General features: G+C 34.9%; 3 protein-coding genes across 10 annotated transcripts in view; 1 reads left to right on the top strand and 2 right to left on the bottom strand.

Moving 5' to 3' along the window:
- Window positions 1–8,496, bottom strand: part of Syx1A (syntaxin 1A) — a 90,881-nt gene extending 82,385 nt beyond the window's left edge. For 3 of the 5 annotated variants that reach the window (XM_029315984.2, XM_029315985.2, XM_029315988.2), the window contains exons 1-2: window positions 8,228–8,495; window positions 615–701 (exon numbers count right to left, since the gene is read on the bottom strand). In XM_029315984.2, coding sequence (XP_029171817.1) covers window positions 615–701; window positions 8,228–8,260 — 120 coding nt within the window. In that variant the 5' untranslated portion in view covers window positions 8,261–8,495. Of the gene's footprint in view, window positions 1–614; window positions 702–8,227 lie in introns of all 5 variants that reach the window. The other 2 variants (XM_029315987.2, XM_029315983.2) reach the window with 1 other exon arrangement.
- Window positions 8,497–9,632: 1,136 nt separating this feature from the next.
- Window positions 9,633–12,349, top strand: Ran (RAN, member RAS oncogene family). 4 transcript variants are annotated; one of them, XM_029315989.2, is made up of 3 exons: window positions 9,633–9,717; window positions 10,310–10,791; window positions 11,029–12,349. In XM_029315989.2, the coding sequence occupies exons 2-3, from the start codon at window positions 10,360–10,362 to the stop codon at window positions 11,242–11,244; spliced, it is 648 nt and encodes a 215-aa protein (XP_029171822.1). In that variant the 5' UTR covers window positions 9,633–9,717; window positions 10,310–10,359; the 3' UTR covers window positions 11,245–12,349. The 4 variants fall into 4 exon arrangements, with proteins under 4 accessions (XP_029171822.1, XP_029171825.1, XP_029171824.1 ...); XM_029315992.2 differs by lacking the exon at window positions 9,633–9,717 and adding an exon at window positions 9,739–9,820; XM_029315991.1 differs by lacking the exon at window positions 9,633–9,717 and adding an exon at window positions 9,836–9,972.
- Window positions 12,350–12,393: 44 nt separating this feature from the next.
- On the bottom strand, window positions 12,394–15,099 carry LOC114941106 (uncharacterized). The gene is made up of 6 exons (XM_029315981.2): window positions 14,968–15,099; window positions 14,721–14,773; window positions 14,220–14,385; window positions 13,824–14,131; window positions 13,088–13,749; window positions 12,394–13,010 (listed from the first exon to the last, which is right to left on the bottom strand). Exons 1-6 carry the CDS (start codon window positions 15,002–15,004, stop codon window positions 12,818–12,820), a joined length of 1,419 nt encoding a protein of 472 aa, XP_029171814.1. The 5' UTR covers window positions 15,005–15,099; the 3' UTR covers window positions 12,394–12,817.
- Window positions 15,100–20,853: the final 5,754 nt, after the last annotated feature.

Raw genomic sequence — 20,853 nt, 5'->3', positions numbered from 1 at the left:
ATGTGTTTGCAATTCCGCCATAATTCCGTGTAAGCTGATTAAGCGATATGATTAACGTGCGATGTACCGATATTCGTTAGAGATTTCGCTTCAGTCACACGGAGAAGAATCGCGAAGGCAAATCGCAAAAATCCACGTTCCGAAAAAAAAAAAAGAAAAAAGATGTATCACGCTCGATTCGATACAGCTACAAGAAAACCGCATCTTGTTGCTCGAGCAAATGTGCCCATACATATATACATACGTATATACACATACATCTATATAAGTAAAAACATTTTAAAATAAGAACTCTCGCGAGGCGCGATCGATAGAATAAGAGAGTTCTGTGCAAAGATTCCAGCGCGGAATTTTTGAGGAATGCCGTGTTCGTCCGAGTTATTAAATTTTGCACATATATACATAAGCGTAACGACGACGCTCCTCTCCTTTATTATATATGTATTATCCCGATATTCACTTACACATATATCTATCTGAAAAGAAGCGAGAGAACCGTGCATTGTCCTCGGCACGATATACTCTTTTTTGCTGATACTGGTTTAACCTACTTTTGATTGTTGGGAAAGAGTCGCGTCGGAAATGAAATTGCAACAAATTAATTCATCACTCACCTCCGCGAAAAATTCCGTCATGAAATCATCCGGCGCCCCGACGTTGACGGACACATCGTCCGCCACATCGTCGTCGTCCGACTGGGCCTGCAAAAAAGAAATACAATCGTTAGAAACAGGATAGTGTGCTGGGAAACACTACAATATTTGTAGGGTATTTCTCTATTTTTTTTCTGACTAATATCAGAATGATAATTTCTTAATATCAAGTACATCAGCACAACAGAAGAAAATAATGAGGCTGATGGGAACGGAATATTTAATTCTACTCACAGAATTAATATTAATATTTCATTCTACTCAATTGGAATATTTTAATTTTATTTTCTTTCTTAAGGTGTGGGCGTTTTTAAACATTCGTATGCAACCAAAAAGAAGAATAATCATTTTTTTTTTTCCATTTCAGTCATTTCTCTCAAAAGCAAAGCGTTGTATAAAACAAATTTAATTTCGAATTACTTTTTTTTATAAAGGATCGATTTCATCAATTCTCGATGATATTCCTCTTAATATAGGTATTCATTTAATTGTCTCTATAAATGCCTATATATATAAAAATATTCAGCAAATAAAAATGTCATACGATAATCGGTTCCGCGATATTCCGGAATACTGGGAACAGAATGACGATATAAAATTATTTTCGAACATTATATAATCAATTAATAAGACTAGGTCGGACGTGATTTATTCTGCTGCGATAAACGTAAAGGCACAAATATACACGCGTGACTGACGAGTTTCATCAGTGATTGCGTATACGCGGACATGTGCATACGCAATCTCCCATCCTGATAAAACTGACTTCCTCTCGTGTAACTTGGCACAACCGTTTTCATTTGAACAATAATGATCTTGCCCTCGTTAGAATTATCTCACGCTATTATAATAAATATATTATCTGCGCGTAACGTTCAATTCTGAATCTGAAGGTAAATCGCGGCTTTATTGTTATTCAATTTATCTATTGAATAGACGATATACTTTATATAAATTATAAACAATATTGTAATTGTGAATAAAAATCTTTTGTTGGTATATAATTAAATTAGGCTTGTATTTAAAATGCTTTAAGTGCTCATAAAAATAAATTATTACAGTCTTGTCATCATCTTACATATCTTTTCTCTTATCTTATCTTGTCTTAACCGAGAAGAAACTGTTGAAGCTTTGTGATATGCAGACTCAGGACATTAGTTGGTAAACATTATTGTAAACGTTAAAAATGGCATTCAATATTTAATTAAAAAAAAATATTTCTCGATATAAATTATAAATATATATTATTATATAAATATTTTATAAAGAAATGTATATGAAGATTCTCTAAATTACCCAATATAGTTTGAATTTTTTAATTTAAAATATCTTGTATTGTTTGCGCTGTAGATTATTATATAAATATACTTTCTTTCTCTATATATGTATATATTTCTTATTCATTACTGAAATAAATAAATACAGCTTAAATATTAATGTTATGTAATAAATTATGATATTTTGGTAATGCATAATTGAGGAGTATTAAACATATATTTTGATCAGTGGTTCTTTCTTTCCTCGAACTTTGCTTTTATATCTGTCCGATAAAATAATCGTAATCACATATCGCTATCATATCGTTATCATAATCATATCAGTTTAAATTCTAATCGTGACTATATTATTGACTAACAATTCAATTCAAGCAATTGAATAATTAATTCATCGTTAAGGTCAATAAACGTATTACTATTTCACATTTATGTATATAAAACGCAAATACACTTTATAACTTTTAATATGTTAAAGTGTCAAGTGTCATAATGAATTCATATTATTTAATCTAAATTTCGATTTTACATCAACTTATATATTTGAATAAACTTGTTTATATATCTTTATTTTTCAATTATAATTATTTTGATTGAATAGTCCAATTATAATAAGACCTTTTACTATAATGCGAGTATATTATATAATCTTCTCAAATTTTTACAATAGCTGTATAAAATATAAAAATATTTTTCAAGCTTTTAGAGAAAATTTTCCAAATAAATTTTAGATTTAATCAATTTATTTTATGTTATAATACAAACAAATTTATATAAATAAATAAAAGAAAAAAAGTATTTCTGACTAACACCATTGAACATAAAATCTTTCTTTGCAGCAAAAGTCAAGAAAGAAATGCTGAGTATAATTCACTAATCGAGATTGCAGACAAATTTCTTTCATCAACCGATAAACCACCATAGCGAGCTGCAGAATTCTCCTTCATTATAAGTTTAATGCTGTTATGAAAATAAAAATCTCATGAAACGAAGCATCTACTGCAGAATGTCATTGCGTTGCATTGTTTCTACTTCTCGCGAAAGATTTGAAGGAAATATTAATCAAAGTTGGAAAATGTTATATAATATTATTCAATGTTTTAATTATTGGATGGAAAACTAGTTCGAGTTAGTTTCATACTTTTAATAACTATTTTGTGAAACAAAAGTAATATTCTTTTATAAGATTCCATAAAAGAATCAAATGTGAATCTCTTATGCAGTGTTCAAATAATTATGCATAAAATATTTATATCAGATATTTTATGCATAACCAACTTATATCATTTTTTATTCAACTATGTCAAATTCCGTTTTATTAGCAATTTATTATTAATTTTAAAAACCTAAAAAAAATATTTAATGTATATGATACTTTATATAATCCGCATTTTTCTGGATTTTTAGGTACCATAAAAATACAATATCCTATTTATAAAAATGCAAAAAAAAATTACTGACGAAATTGATGAAATTAAATGTGTTTAAAAAAATGTTTTAACAAAACTATACATAGCAAGCATATAGTTCCATTTTTCCTCATTCTCTAAAGTCTCTGTTATTAACAGTTTTTATATAATGTTTCTAGTTTCTAATTAGTTTCGCGGCTCGTTTCTCGATCGCCCTAGTTGTCGCTCGGGTCCTCGCTTAATCGATACGATATTTGCATACAATTAAGAAATGATTATAAGCACCACGCGATTACGACAAGAGGACGGAAGAGTGTATCGTTACACTCTCAATCGATATATCGCGGCGTTGAATTTTTGCGGCGAATTTCTTCGGCAAATAGTATATATTTTCTGATAACAGTAGTGTACAATCGTGTAAAATAACGTTACCCAAACAAAGTTTAGCGTGATGACCGCGACGCAAACTATAATATTATATGTGTCTCTCCAACACTTTGCAGCATGCACGAGTTAGGGATTGAAATTGATATAATTCTGGTTAGTTGGCGGTTACGATGCTATAGACACGTAAACACGCTTTATGTGTTTATTCGCGACAACAGAAAGGGGAGAACTCGAGTAAAGTAATTTGCCCGTATCTATTAACAGTACAGATTGAATATTCATCGATATTGTAACAATTTCAAACCATGCATATTTAATTAAGCATTTAATTATAAACTGTTTTTTTTCAATTAACTGAGATATATAAAATTTCGCGTATAACGTAATATTTTCCGATAATTCGAGATATTGATCGATTTCGCTAACACAATTCCATCCACAGTGGCTCTCTCACTTTCTTGAGTTTGCGCGATGGAAATTAATATAATATATACATGTATGTATATTTTTTGTGCTTTATTTCATATATTATTTTACAATATAAAATTGTGTATTCCATATAGTGCTATATTTAGATGCTATCTAATGCTTAATGTAATTTTCACGCGATCGATCATTGTTCCCATTTCGATTCGTACCGCGCTATAAGGCTATGAATCGTATCTACAGTCTGAGTTAACTATTGTGAATCAGTAATTTATTGTATTTTTCTAAATTACGCTGTTACATACAATACGTACAGAGTAGCAAAATCATGTGGAACAGAGATAATCGACTTTATTTTCTACGGCCAGATCTGTATATTTTGTACACGTGTATACGCGTTCCAGTTTATTATATATTTATTTTATTTCAAACTAAAATATATTTTTGCTTCGGGATATTTACAAAACGAATAGATGATTTATCAAACCGTCATTTCCTCAAATAAAAAAATCGAAATAATTACACATTTATTTTGTATAATTGATGTTTTCATTTGTCGAGAATAATTTAAATATTTATATTCGCATTTTTTATTTTCGTAAATTTTGCGTTTTAAATTTAATCAAAGATTGAAAGCCATAATTTCCGATAAATTCAGATACGAGAAATATACGAAAATGATCTCCACACTTATATTCTGGTGATAAAAAAAGTAAAACATAATTGACATAAGATATATTCGTATTCCCGTATTTAACTATCAAAAAGAAATCGGATTTATATTAATTTTAATCAGAGATCTACACATTTAACGTACCAGTATATTGATATAATAAGGCAATCTCTTTCGAGGAGGCATTTTTAATTCTTCAACACTCGAAATGTTCTCGATGTCTTTGAATTCTAAACGATGGTGGACTAATAACTCACTATGCGTTTTGTCGAGCATAACCGAAGATGTCATTCGAAGTAATTAGCATGCCTAACGAAACGTTATGTAAACAGCAAATCTATGGTGGGGATAACCTTCATATACGAGCGAAATCAAGAGAATAAACGCGCGTTTTATCGGCCGTGTCAAGGAATTTCTCTAAAGAAAAATTGTTCTTGTCAAAAGAACTACATGTGGGGAAATCACAATTTTTCAGAAATTAAAAAGTGCTTAGGAGAAAAAAAATATAGAAAAAAGTTATCTGTTGCACAGCTTTTAGAAATGAATAAAATTATTATTAACTGCAAATTAAAAATCTAAATATCGTTGTTTAATATATAAATATGATTAAAACTTGATATATTACAGATAATGTTTTATTATATTTGTTAATTGTATAATAGGATGAAAAAAATTGAAAATGATCGAAACAAGCTTGATATTTTTCCATATAAAATATTACAAACAATACATCGTAAAACGTTTCCAATACTTGATATCGTTCTCAAGTCTTGAAAGTTTATAAAGATATGTGGATCGACATGAAATATATATTGATATATTTCGAAGGAAAGAAGAGAAAAATTGTGTCGCACACATATAATCCTCGATATAGAAATCTTTATAGCGAACATAAAAGGTCACGACACACTCTCCAAGAAATACCGACGTAACACGCGAATCACAATTGTAATAAACTCGCAATTATTTTCGAGAGAGAATTATCTCATACCGCGAGCGCGAAAAAATGTCTCGCAATTCGCCGTATCTTCTCATAAAAGAATCTCAGTTATTTATAGAAGATGCTTGCATATTTTTTATGCAGAGCGACAAGGACGATAATAACCGAGCGATGTAAATGCGGAACGAATTTTAATTTTTTGCGTTTCTTATCTTACAATGGAATATTACTCTCCCTCTCTTTCTCTTTCTTTCAAAAATGAAATTCAAAAGTTATAAATATATTATACTATATAATAAATAATTACTAATAAAAGCAAAAGGGAATAAATTCGAGCCAAATATAAATATCATAATACAAAACTAAGAAATTTCTAAAGATGTATTTGCTAATAAAAGTGGACATTTCAATCTCTTTCGTTCAGATTAGTCTCAACAGGTTCTCGTTTCTGTTACTTCTTATAAAGTACGTTTTATTATAATTATAATTAAATTTAAAAATTCATCATGTCGAGCATCTTCCATAAAAAATAGCATCACGACTGTTATTGTGAAAAATTTTTTAAAGCGATACAAAATCATACATAAGATAAGCTGCCTATTTTATATTAATTTTTTAAAAAAAAGGTTTTTTAAATTGTTTCGAAATTAACGATACAGGTAATACCGCATGTTTTGTAATATTATCACAATAGGTATTATTATTGTGTAATATAATAATTAACATTTCGTTTCGAAAGTCTCACGAGATAATAATAGTCAATGACAGACAAGGAAGCCCGTTTGTAATATGGGCTTGAGAATTCTACGCCCATACACATACTTTCCACGAATGCAACCGACTAATGAGTCATCATGAGTAGGTATCAGCTAGCGTGATATTTGATGCGTGTCATGCATCTTACACTAAGTTGGAGAACCAACCAATAATTGAGAATTCAGAACAAAAAGAAAGTCGGTCAAGTAAGAGTTCGCTTTACTACTATTATATGTTATTATTACTTATACGATGTAAACTACATAAATGAAGACTGTTTGTTTAGAAAATGTTTTTCAAAATTTTAATTTTGTACAAACTCGTACTATCTTAAAAAAATATTTAAAAAATTCTCTCATAAAAGTTATAAAAAAATATATCGAAAAAAATCTGAAATTTTAATCTCAAATCATATATTATGTATTTGTGTGCATGAAAGATTAAAACCAATAAAAATATTCAGATAACACGAGAAGTATTAACAAACCATCAGTGATAAGAGCAATTTTTTCAAATTATTGAATTAAAAGTTGTTGATATTTCGCGTTAAAGCTAATTTTCGATCGTTAATAATGTTACAGTTTATCGATATCTCTTCGTCTTACGTCGGAAGTCATACATTTTGATTCAATCGATACATCTCACGCTTCACCACGCAAAACACGAAAAGGAGTATCGCGTATTCGGTGTCGTCAATGATACCATTGACAAGTCGACGAGAGTCCACAAGCGTGACACAAGCGGGATATCACCCACCATGTTATCAATTAAAACGAATCTTCGCGAATTTGAAACCGGCTTCACGCGCTCAAATATTCGACAGGTGCAATCGTGTCGCATTTATGTGACGAAATTCGCTGCGTTGAGCACCGTGCACCCGTGTTGGAAAACATTGCCGCGATTAATCCTTTCATACGACGTGACATTCGTTTCAGCCTGACGAATATATTCATCGCGATGATCCATTATTAAAGTCGATTGACAACTCTAATGGCTGCAAATTTTTTCACACGTATTCCCTTTGCGTTGCAGACCGCTTTAAATATCACCATCGAGAATAATTTCAAAGAAAAAAAAAATAACGCAGTGTTTATAAATAATTTTGACAGCATTAAATGACAATTTCGAAACTTGAATTTTTCATGTTCACGAGAATATAAAAATCTATATTTTATACTATGAATGAACGCGTTTGATATTCAAACCTTCTATCGCGATGGGGGAATACATTCCCCACACACACACATTCATGGCCTCGCCAGGAAGTGACAAGGTCGGCCATGGTCGCCATGGACCCGGGCGCGACCGGTCTCGACACCGATGACGATGACGATGACGATGACGACGACGTCGACAATGACGACTGTCAGTTCGCGGTCTGATCGCGGTCGGTCCCGCGAACACCTGTCAGCTCGAGCGAGCGAGCCGCCTGTCATCCGCTGCCGGTTCTCGGTTACGCCTTCCCGATCCGTCATCGAAACCTAACCGGTGTCGAGACTCCAGGAAATCGTTCCGAGCTCGAATGACCGCGAACGGCGAGCGTAAGTTTACACGCGGGGCGTGAGACACGCGTGTTACACGCGTGTCAAGGCTCGGCGTGTGTCAGCTCGTATAGGTGAGATAGAGACGAGGGAAGACATCGAGACTGGGGGAAAAAAGAAAGCGAGAGAGAGAGAGAAGTGGTCTCTCTCGACTCGAGATTCACTTACCGCGACGAGGGCTGCTAATCTATCCTTGGTCATGGTGAAGGGTGACGAGGAGTTGCGAGTCAGCGGGCGATGTACGGAGCGGCGTGTCTAGCGGGTAATCCCATTCACGGTTTTATCCATGTACGACGTGCACGGCCACTAAAAAACTAAAGGAAACGACGGACGCACTGGCACCGCGAGAGAGGCACGATCGTAAAATCGATACACTCGCGAACTCGCCTGCTTCTGCAGTGCTGTCCCGACGCGACGCGCACGCGCCGATGACGTCAGACAGGGACGGCGCCGGAGCGCCATGGCGCCCCCTTCCTGCCGACGAGGTAAACAACGATCGGAGCAACGACGTGACTCCGAATTTCGGATTCCGACTCCTTTCACGGTTCACTTTATACACTTGGTTTTTTAACGACAGACACTCAATGTATTTTAAACACTTTTCACCGCGCGTGTTTTCATCTTTGCGAACACTGACCTATATTGTTGCACGATAGAATATATGTTGCGAATAAAGTAAAATAGAAAATAATAAATTTTAATATTGTGTATATCAAAAAACCAGAAAAAAGATAGTAATATAATAAAATTATTACATATATAATTAGTTATTTTTATTCGTCATCTCTCACAATAAAAAATGAATTAAAAAAGAGATATAAAAATTTTATAAAATAATAAAGTAAAGTGTATTTTTCTCTGTTAATTGCCAACAATTCAACTCCGATATTTAATGCAGATTTGTTTCGTAAAACATGCAATTAATTAATTAATTAATTCAAAACAGTGTTCTCTCAAAAAAACTTTTTTTTACACTCTCTTACTAAGAAATACTTATAATTATCCATATTTTAAATAATCAAAAAAAAACTGAAAAAAGGAAAACGAATGCGATAAAAATATCTAAATCAATTACTTTAACTCGAAACAATAAATATCCATCTGATCCAAAGCGTTTTCCTCGTAAATACACTACTTCATCTATATATCATGTAACCTTAAATCGTCCCTTTCGCGCGCGTCCACTACTCGAAATAACGAATTAGCAGCGAAAGCAACGAACGCGTCTCTTCGCCGAAAAGAAATAAAAACTCGCGTCCGGTTTATTTCTCACTCGCTCTCCGTCCCTCTTCCTTTGAACATTTGCCGCCACGAGACAAAGTCATGCCCGTACACCTGCCGCGTCTCGTCTGCGCAACTGCGCCAAACTTCTCGCGTGTGCATCGGCAACGAAAAACGGCGCGCAGATGTCGCTGAACGCTCACTTCCGGTTAAGTCAAATCGGAGAATTAAACGTTCGTTGTGAAATAAATGTGCGCTATTTCGTCGTTGAAGCGAGCGCGTAAAATCGAGTCGAATTTTTCCGCGGCGATTTGACAGCTCGGCGCGCGGGAGCGCGCGACCACGTGACCCGGCGGATCCGTCAAAGGTGGAGGGGTCGACCTGCGCTCGTTCGTTCAGAGGAACGCCATTGTGAGCCGTAGCGACTGTGCCGTGCGGTGAGTGTTACCGTTCATTTTCACGTACATCAGCCGTCCCACCCGGGAAAATTTCGTACTCGCGTCGATCCGGGGCCCCGTGAACGTGGGAAGCCGGGAACGAGTCGGTATCAATCCACGGATCCGCGTTACGCGCGAAATACGCCGCAGACGGGCGAAATAAAATCGCGAGGGAAAATTCCTTCGCCTTTTTGCCGGCCCCCCCGCTTCACCCGGGCGCCATTCCTCATCGCTGTTGTTGCTCCCCGCGCTGCGGTATATAGCAGTGTATATAATATATCGGTGAATCCCACTGACGCGTGCTTCGACTCCGAATTTCGAGCCTCACGAATTTTTCCCTCCTGCTTCAACGCAGAGGACATCCTCCGGGTACGGATCACGTTTCGAACGCGTGGCCGCGAGGTTTTTCCTTATAGCTTCTTCGCTCGTTCTTGATTGCATTTTTTCTCATTTTTCTCATGCTCGATTTTCCGATTGACGATCCTCGTCGAAAATATGCGAGAAAATGATCGCGCCATGTGCTCTTTCTACCTCGTTGCGTAAATCAGGTAGGCTAGGAATCTAATCAGCTTTTGTTATTTTTTTTTTGCAGAGATTTCCTAACGTCGATCGAGTTTACGGAGAAAAAGTCACAGTAAAAAAATGGCAAACGAACCTGATATGCCAACCTTCAAGTGCGTCCTCGTCGGCGACGGCGGTACCGGCAAGACCACTTTCGTCAAACGTCATCTGACCGGTGAATTTGAAAAGAAGTACGTCGCCACTCTAGGAGTCGAGGTCCATCCGCTCATCTTCCACACCAATCGTGGACCGATACGTTTTAACGTCTGGGACACGGCCGGTCAGGAAAAGTTTGGTGGTCTTCGGGACGGCTACTATATTCAGGGACAGTGTGCCGTGATCATGTTCGATGTTACATCCAGAGTGACGTATAAGAATGTACCCAATTGGCACAGAGATCTGGTCCGTGTCTGTGAAAACATACCAATTGTTCTCTGCGGTAACAAAGTTGACATAAAAGATAGAAAAGTAAAGGCCAAGAGCATCGTGTTTCACAGAAAGAAGAATCTACAGGTATATATATATTTTTGTGTACCATAGTTATATGTATTTCTGTTGTATTTTCTTTAAAACTTTATATTTTTATTAATTTGTTTATTTATTTCTTTAATGATTCAGCACTCTGATTGAAAGTGAAGAAATTATACTGTCCCTCTAATCTGAATTTTGTTATAGATATAATTTATATGCTACGTAAATATATAATCCTATAGAGTATAATATACAACTTTTGGCATTTTTTTATTCCAGTACTATGACATCAGTGCAAAAAGTAATTACAACTTCGAAAAACCTTTCCTGTGGTTGGCACGCAAGTTGATCGGAGATCCCAATTTGGAATTTGTTGCTATGCCTGCATTATTGCCGCCGGAAGTTACTATGGATCCACAATGGCAGCAACAGATCGAGAAAGATCTCAAGGAAGCTCAAGAAACGGCATTACCGGAAGACGACGAAGATCTTTAATTTATTTAACACAGCAAATGGCCTTTACGGAGAGTAAGGCCTACTGTACGAGTGCCCCTTGGGTGTATCGCGCACTCGTGTTTCTTCATATAGAAATCGAAGATTCTTTCTTTCAAGAAAGTAATAATTGCATAATTTCCAAAAGCAATATTTAGTTCAATAAACATTCTGGATACATAATGATTTGATGATTTTATACTATCATTATCGTTGTAGCCTTAAAGATGGGTCACTTGAGATGCGAAATACGCACATGTGTGATTGTGTATGCAAACCTACCTACACTTGAATGTTTAGATTTTGTAAAATTCTCACATATAAGGGGAAGATGATGACATATAAATTTATAAATTAAAACTGGAGTAAAGTTAAGGAGCAAAGGTGAAACAATTTGTGATACCAGTTTATAGAATACAGCCTGCTGAAACTGTTGAACGTGATGTAATATGAAACATCCAATCCGAATGAATTCTCTACATTTTTTGATTCGCTCGCTTGTATAAATGTGCGTGCGTGCGTGTGTATGTACATATATACGTAAGAAATGGGATTGTGCTGAAAGACGTGCTGTATATTAGACACAATCGCGCTAACCCACTTTAAGGCATATCTAAACTAACATTGGTTTTTTTAAGTTTTGTCTTTATACTTTTCTGACATAAAGTATAAAATACAAACTGCCAATTCTGAAATAGATGTATACAATAGTTCGGCATGAAATGTGATTAGTTTACAAGAAAGAATCTTGCGATAAGCGTACAATTGCAAATTTTTATAAGCAAAAGATGAATGTACGATTTGTTCAACTTAAATTATATAAACAGTGTTTTTTTTTTCTATACAAGAACCGTTTTGTTAAGAATATGTGAAACTGTTAACCCACCTTTTTAAATCATTGTTCCCACTAACTAATGGAAGAAATGAGTCACGTGTAAATTACACCGCTGAATTTTTAGTATAGAAAGGAATTAGAGGAATGACATTGCAGCATGTACATTTAATTCTTGTACACTTCTAATAGTGTTTCATTATTCTGCTTAAAGCAGATTGTACCGCGCTGATGTATGAACTTTAATAAATTATGAAACTGTTTTTAAAGCTATAATGTTCTCGGATTTTTGTGTATTAATCATCGCGTAATTCCTGACGTTTTATTTAATGTAGTTTATTCAAAAATTTACTTGCTCGTACAATGTGTCTCTTATATAGATGCATGGAAACTGAGAAAGAAGCGAGAATTACATTTGATAAACATACGTTTACAATATATTTGAATACAGACTACTGTCACCCTTCTTCGTTAACTAATAAAACTATAAGGTTCATAATCTCTAATAAAGTGATAAAAATGCCTTGTTAAAATATATAATTAGTTTATATATTTAGCATTATAATCTTTACCGTTGTCACATCTTGCACACCTATCAATTAACTTTTATTTCAAAAGAATACACGCTCATTTGAGAGTTTTGACCATTGATCGAGATCCGACTATCTGACTTGTGTGTGACACATCTTTCGCTTTATTGTATAACATGATTACGATTCATTTTACAACAAATATTTTTCGAGTCTACTGCTTTTGTTGTTGCTTCTCCTTCTTTTGTATTGCCTTCTTACCTTCGAGAAGGGCTATTCGCTCTGTTTCGGTAAGCGGTTTAAGAGTGTTAGTAACTACGCCAGTTCCTAGAGTTTGCGTTCCATCTCGTAATGTAAAGCGCTGTCCTTTCTCTAATACCATCGGCCTTATCAACTTTAGTAACAATCTGCAGCAAAAGAACACGATGAATACGTAGCAAACAATTTTTCAAAGAATTATTTATGTAAATGAAATATATCTTACGTGCTATCTTCTCCCGGCATGGCCATATCTTTATCCTTTACAGTACACTGCGCTGCGATGTCCCACGTTTTACAAAACATTTGTAATTGTATCAAATTCGCTATAGGTTTTTTCCTGCCACCTTCCTCCTTGCTCAATACATATACTTTCGCTTCTATATGATCGTACGCCTTCATAGTGCCAGGTTTGCACATTACCATGCCTCTTCTAACGTCGTCTCTCTTTAAACCTCGAACTAGAGCACCGAGTTGATCCCCAGCATGAGCTTCGTCCAATATCTGATGGAACATTTCTATACCCGTGATTGTACTTTTCATAGATTTGTTGTAACCAATAAACTCGCATTCCATTCCTTTTTTTATTTTTCCACGTTCCAATCTACCAGTTACCACAGTACCTCTCCCAGGAATAGAATATACGTTCTCTACCGGGAGTAAGAAGGGCTTGTCCAGCTCTCTTACTGGAGTCGGAATATTTTTGTCTACCACTTCCAACAATTCTAGGATGGCTTTCGCACCAATTTCGGGATTCTTTCCTTCAAGTGCGCAGAGTGCGCTGCCCTTGACTATCGGGACGTTATCGCCATCATAGCCCATTTCAGAAAGCAATTCTCGTATTTCCATTTCTACTAACTCTACCATTTCCGAATCAGCCGCATCAACCTGGAAGATGTTAGAAGATATAATATCATGTGGACTTTTTATTCTTAATAAACTATCTTTCACAAATGTTATACCTTGTTAATAAAAACAATGATGTATTTGATACCAATTTGTTTAGCAAGGAGCAAATGTTCTCTAGTCTGTGGCATTGTACCATCTGTGGCGGCGACAACCAATATAGCGCCATCCATCTGCGCTGTTCCAGTGATCATGTTTTTAATGTAATCGGCATGACCCGGACAATCTGTGTGTCCATAATGACGATTTTCTGTCTGGTACTCAATGTGTGCAACATTAATGGTAATTCCTCGAGCTTTCTCTTCAGGAGCATTGTCGATCTCGTTATATCCCTTAGCTGTTGCTAATTCCTTTTCGGATAATACTGTTTATAACAAAATTTCATGTTTATTCATGCTTTTGCTCACATAACAAATATCGTTAGCTATTTTGTAAGTGTAATAAATAGAGACCTTTGGTAATAGCTGCTGTTAGAGTAGTCTTGCCATGATCTACATGACCAATCGTGCCTACATTGCAATGTGGTTTGTCACGAGTAAATACTTTCTTTTCCGCATAGAACCTCTGGCTGGTAACAGTTGGAAGAAACACCCGACTATTCAATTGATAACGACGTTGCTGAAACAGTGCAGTAATATAATATATACTCAAAGATATAAAATTTATAATATAACTGTACATCATAGTATATTAATTAGTTCATTAAATCACAATGAATCTTATATATACACATAAAAGATATATTTAAAAATAAAAATTGAGAAATTTGAAATACAAATATTAACGCAATATAAAAATATAATATTTTATTGAAACGTTGAGATCAAAGTAGTATATATTTACAAAATTTTTATTGATAATTTAATTGCATATTAGTCTCTGGCAACTGTTCATTAGCTATGAACGTTTATGTGGAGTTAATGAATCGTTGATAATAAACGTGTTGAACCTACACATTTTGGCAATTGCTTTGTAAAGATGATCTGCCTGAGGGTTTGTCTCAGCACTGAAACAAAAAATTGTTACGTGATGAAAAACTAACAATAAGTGTTTTACTGATACAAAGCCCCTTAACCCTAATTTCATCACGTGTAATAATCGGATCAAGGAAGAGAATCCGGCGACGAAACAATGTGAGAAATAATTAATGAAAGTATACCGAAGAAATTAGCGTGATTGTTAGAGTGTATTAAATCTTACCGGGATTGAAAATTGCTCTTGTAGAAATGAGAGCCATGTTTCTCAAGAATGAAACGCACTTATAAACTCGCACTCGCGAAAATTTCCGGCATATGATCGAGAAAGAACGTGCGAGCAGGAGAACTAGTGAAAAGAACGTGAGAGGTGCTGCCTCTTCCGGCGGATGAGGCAACACATTTGACAGCTGTCAACTCGGTCGAGAAAATATCTGAATTACCCTCGGAGACACGGCAGAGAAATGACGTCAGAGAATTGAATTCAGTTTCGACATGGACGTTCAGCAGACGTACAGGATCGCAGCTCTACAATAAATCTCGTAATTTCTTTTTTATATCTATTTATATACATATAAATATACATATTTCAATTAATTAACTCATATTTATCAGCTATATCAATTTTTAGAGGCACACTCTTTGATTCCAAACTTCGATTTAACTTTTATCAATTTTCTATCTCGAGTAACCTGCATTTTATTGATGTTATTTTGTCTCGATACAGGTAGAATTATTAATTTTTTATTCGATATTTATAGAGAGAAAGATTAGATTTAGAAGCGAATCATATGTATATATATATATATATATATATATATATATATATATTCCCAGATAGCCAGAGTAATTATTATGACATCATTTTGATGTCAAAATGCATCATTTATTGCCATCAAAATGATGTCATAATAATTACTGTGGCTATCTGGGTTATTAGTTTGATAGTAATATAATTCTATCAGATGAATTCATCGCTCAGGTTAATCAAAGTTTTGTTCTATAACCATATATAGTTATATAGCACGCGCGGGACTCGTAAAAAATTCAAAGGCGTATCAGCCGCATTTTGATACAAAAGTTTATTTAAAGCATCGTAGTATAAATCTGTGTTAAATGCATTTGATCGGCAAATTATTAGCGTATGTGCATAAAAGAACAAAAATAATATAATCGAGCCCGTGAGAATTTTAACTGACTATTTTATCATAAAACGCAACGCGCGCAGCGCTAATAATCGAGCAGGATAATTAAGTCCGCGAAGAATAACGAGAGAGACGGGGAAGGATAACATTATCGTCATTATACCGCATCCCGGCTGATACTCGCATGGATAACAGGCAAAATGTTTTACCGAGAAAAAGATAAATGAGGCGAGATATCGAATTGTTCCTCGTGCTACTTCCCTCGCAATTTTGATAATCACAATGTGTACGATTCATACTCTTATTTATATAGTTGTGTCAAATTAATGTGTCAATTATATGTCAAAACTGTAACAGCGTTTTTTCCGATCCTCATCGAAAGAAGCATTAATATAGATTCGTGATTTTGTATTAGACTAATAAATTTTTTTATTAAAAAATTTTTTATTAAAATTTTTTTTAATTTTATTTTTATTTATTTATTTTTTATTTTATTTTAAATCAATTATCGCGAAATTCGAAATTCTAATTTTCTAATTTTCTAATTTAAACTTTAAAATTTTATTTTATATTTGTATATAACAAAAATAGAAAGAAATATGAGAAAAATGTTAACACTAGTAAAGACTAATTTAAAAGAAAAAAAATTAATAAATTTTTATCAAATTAAATTTTAGTTTCTCTCTGAATTATAAATAAAGATAAATTATGATGCATAAAATTCAATAAAAATCGACGACATGTTATTCTGCATTTTTCAGAAAATCGACATTCCAAATTCCTCTGGATTCAACGCTCTCGAGGGACTCTAAAGATGAAAATGCCAGCTTTGACGATGACGATAATGATGTCGATGAAGTAGGACGTAGGAGAAGGATGATGAAGGAGTTGATGGAGAATAGTGGAAGGTCGTCAGACAGGTAAGAGGCCGTACAAGCCATTATTACCATATCCGATTGCACTGGTTTCATTATTCGATTATTTATGATTCTTTCAATTCTGCGCTCTCATCATTTCTATCGCCTCGGCTGATTAGTGATCCCACGTTATCCAACTCCTAGTTGGAACAACATATCGAATATACTTAATAAAACACTCGAGGGTAAATGTGTTTTGGTTTTATCGTAACTTTTATTATTATTTTATCGATACATTTTTATCAGTATAAAGTAGATTTCAATTTGAGATCTTATTTGAATCTCAATTATTCTAAGATGATTTTCGGTGAAAAATGTAATAAATCTGAAGAGTGTAAATATAACAAGATGCTCATTTTATATTTAAAAAATTGAAAAAAATTAAATTGATATCATTGTAGAATTGATTAGAGCTCTAATTAGATTTTTTTTCGAAAAAGTTCTTTCCGATTACGCGAATACTCTTGCCGATTCTATCTTTTCTTTAAAGTTTAGACTTCATATATAGATGCGAGGTGAAAAAATGTCAAAAATCAAACTTGCAAATTCCCAAGTCATTAAAGTTCCTGCGAAAGCTTTAACTTTTAATTCTTCGCGATAAGAAAAACGCTCTCTCTCGAAGTTAATTATCTCGCTCGCGTAATTTGTCAACCGATCGCCCGTTACGTCTCATCTCCATTTCATTGATTGCAAATACAGACCACGAAGTGGCGCGTATAATAGGCACTAAAAAGGCGCGGTGTAGAGTGACGACGTATAAAAAATAAAAAGGAAAAAAGAAAAAATATAGCGCGGCGCTTGACCCACGGGCGATTGCACCGATGCACGCGTCTGTAAACTCGCAACACGCACACGAGGAGCATCACACCGTGGGTTTCATGAATGTTTCATCGATGTGTATAACTGTATATCCCCACGGGGCCCTTGGATATAACCAGCCGCCCGGTATTTCTCGCTGTTACACCTAATGGAATTTACGATTCGTCACGCCGCCGTATTTCACGGATCTTTTCGCGCGACTTTTCGTAAGAACAACGCACAGTGACACTTTATTACCCGAGTCTTTACGTTAGGATCGCGTCGTCCTGACGGGCTCCCCTGGGTTTCCCGTTACGAAATGACACGGTGCATCTCGTTTCGTTGGCCACTCGCGTGGAATTTTAGAGCTACGATATGAAGAACGACGATGATGTGACACGGCTGCGCCGTACATTATTACAGATTAGCGACAACGTGGAGAATAAGCGGTATAAGCTATATCATATAAAACAAAGTACTACCGCGTTTCTTTTCGCGACGCACGGTTCGTTGACTCTTTACGATTGTGTCTAGAATTCTGATTCTTCTGATGAATCATATACGTACAGTTATACGATATAACAAATGTTAAAAGCAAGAAATCATTCTTTTTCACACCCAGAAATAAATGTTGATATTTGAGAATTTACGAGAGTTCGAACCTTCGAGGAGCCATTTGCTCTTAATATTTTAATTGTATTAAAATAAAAAAAAAAATAATAAATAAAAATAAGAAGATCGTTGAAACTGACAAGTATATAACTATCTTACTATAATTATGCTCAAAATATCATAGGAAATAATTTAATATATAGATTCGAATTTATAAGGGTTCGAGCTTTCGAGTAGCCATTTTCTCCTAACATTTTAATTGTATTAGAATAAAAACAAAAATAATAAGTAAAAATGAAAATAAGGAGGTCGTTGAAGCTGACAAGTAAGTGGGTATCTTACTAGAAAAAATAATAAATAAAAATAAGAAAAAGATCGTTGACACTGACAAGTATATAACTATCTTACTATAATTATGCTCAAAATATCATAGGAAATAATTTGATATATAGATTCGAATTTATAAGGGTTCGAGCTCTCGAGTAGCCATTTTCTCCTAACATTTTAATTGTATTAGAATAAAAACAAAAATAATAAGTAAAAATGAAAATAAGGAGGTCGTTGAAGCTGACAAGTAAGTGGCTATCTTACTAGAATCATGATCCAAGTATCGCAACAAACACGTGGCTTTTATGCAGTCAATAAGTAAGCCGCAGCACAAGCATCTGCGATCGCGATGGGCGGATAAATGTCGCGAGAGATCGGAAAAATGCGCATACACAAAAAAATATGAGGCGAACCAAGGCCATTAAGTCGTTTACGAGGATGTCGCCGGGATGCAAGAAACGGTAGCGTCCTGCGGTTCGCGGCCACCTGCTCTGAAGTTACGGGTGAAGAAAATTGCGACGCGGAATGCGCCTATCAGTCGCGAAGAAACACTCTTCTTCGAGATCGTTCTTCGTGATCACCGATTTTTCCCCGTCTCTCTTTCTCTCTGTCGTCGTCCTATTACCACGCCGAGAACTTTTTGCTCTTTTTTCTGTAACGCGAAAGGCGGCAATAAAGTTTTAATCGCGTGCGGACGAGCAATTGTCTCGTAGGAGAAAGTCTTCTTTTTCTTAAGCGTATAAAGTAATTCTATTTACTAATTTTGTTAAATAACGAGTCAAAAGAGCGGAAAAGTAATTAAGAAATAATTGTCCAATTTGTAATACGATTATCATTATATTTATAATGATTTTATTTAATGGAGGAGATGCACATCAGCGAATGACTCTGGTTATGGACTATTACCGTGTTACATCATTTCTTTTCTCGGAAAGGTATAATTACCTCTTCGTCTCGTATGAATTATCAGCCGTAAAAGTATATTATTAAGATTAGTAATAAAATGACAAGTGTGACATCAACACAGTAAGTGACTATTAGATTTAATAAATAACCGCTTTAAAATTTAATGACTACGGCGTAAAATCTTCAACTGTGTTAAAGTATCACTTCTTTATATTTGAGAAAAATTTATTTTCATCATTTTATGCAACCGTATAAAGATACAGGAAGATGCATTCGCTAATATCTTCTACCCTTGACTTTGCCATTAAAATACCATACATACATGAAAAAATTTTTATAAAAAATGATAAAAGATTAAAAGATTCTCTAGATACGGTTTCGTGTTTACGTTAACGTCTCGAGGAAACGTTTTGCGGTCTAAAACAGAAAACGCTTCACTTTACCTCTTCCCTCATTTCACTTCATATCACCGGCTGATAATTGACTACGGGACGAAATGACACGGTGCGCGGATGCAATATGGCACATATATGAGGGCCGGGTTGAAAGGAGGGATAGGACTGAAATCAAAATGTAATAGGCCGAACGGTACAGGATATTAAAACCGCGAGGGCAGAAAAATAATTTCCATTAGCGCTCATTGAGAGCACGGGGCGGCCGTGATGTGATGCATCGCATCGTGTGCGTATATGATGCGTCGATGATGATGACGGTCCGCATTAAATAGGAGTATGCGTGTCTCGCCAGCCCGCAAAGTCATCTGACTACGAACATCAACGGGGTAACAGACCGACCGGCCGGCTGCTGGAGAATATAACATTTGTTTGAAATCGTAACGGTGTTTACGGCCGTGTATATAACGCCGCGTAAAACCGCAGGCTACCGCGGCGTCTGTCGAGGCTGTTATTATCCGCATCAGGCGATCCGCGGTCGCGGATTAGCCTGATTTCGGCGCCAACGCGCGCGCGTACAATTGATGGAACATTAAGAGAGATTGATAAGTCTAGATTAGATGCAAGATCAGCCGCAGAGTCAGATGCGCATGCGAGTAACGAGAAACGATTAATTACATTCGCGGCAACAATTTTCCCAATTTTTCTTCTCCCGACATTACGTGCCGAAGAAACGATCTATTCTAGGGAGATTATTTTTTTTTAGTTATATACACGGAAAAAAATTAGCCATTATAGATAAATTTTTATACAACTGTCCCTATATCACACATAAAATTTTACCCTGAAAATATGATATTAAAAGAATTTTTAAGTTAAAGAGTTTCTCTGATTAAAAAAATATTTACAACAATAAAAAATATTAATATGTACAGAGTAAAATTAATTTAACATATCTACTAGATATTTAAATCAGCAAATAACTCTTATAAAATTCTTCCAATACCTCTATATT

Source organism: Nylanderia fulva, unplaced genomic scaffold, assembly GCF_048542155.1.
Source record: "Nylanderia fulva isolate GAGA-0341 unplaced genomic scaffold, ASM4854215v1 Scaffold25, whole genome shotgun sequence".
NCBI classification, from domain to species: domain Eukaryota; kingdom Metazoa; phylum Arthropoda; class Insecta; order Hymenoptera; family Formicidae; genus Nylanderia; species Nylanderia fulva.
Note: the sequence above shows the minus strand (reverse complement) of the source record. Positions and strands in the feature narration are given on the sequence as shown.

Bases quoted from the DNA above. Each gene is read 5' to 3' on its own strand.
- LOC114941106 (XM_029315981.2), bottom strand. From the start codon at position 15,004: ATGGCTCTCATTTCTACAAGAGCAATTTTCAATCCCG. The intron at 13,750-13,823 runs GTATAACATTTG...AACATCTTCCAG, and splicing joins TCATTGTTTTTATTAACAAG to GTTGATGCGGCTGATTCGGA. The intron at 13,011-13,087 runs GTAAGATATATT...CTTTTGCTGCAG, and splicing joins ATGCCGGGAGAAGATAGCAC to ATTGTTACTAAAGTTGATAA.
- Ran (XM_029315989.2), top strand. From the start codon at position 10,360: ATGGCAAACGAACCTGATATGCCAACCTTCAAGTGCGTCCTCGTCGGC. The intron at 10,792-11,028 runs GTATATATATAT...TTTTTATTCCAG, and splicing joins ACAGAAAGAAGAATCTACAG to TACTATGACATCAGTGCAAA.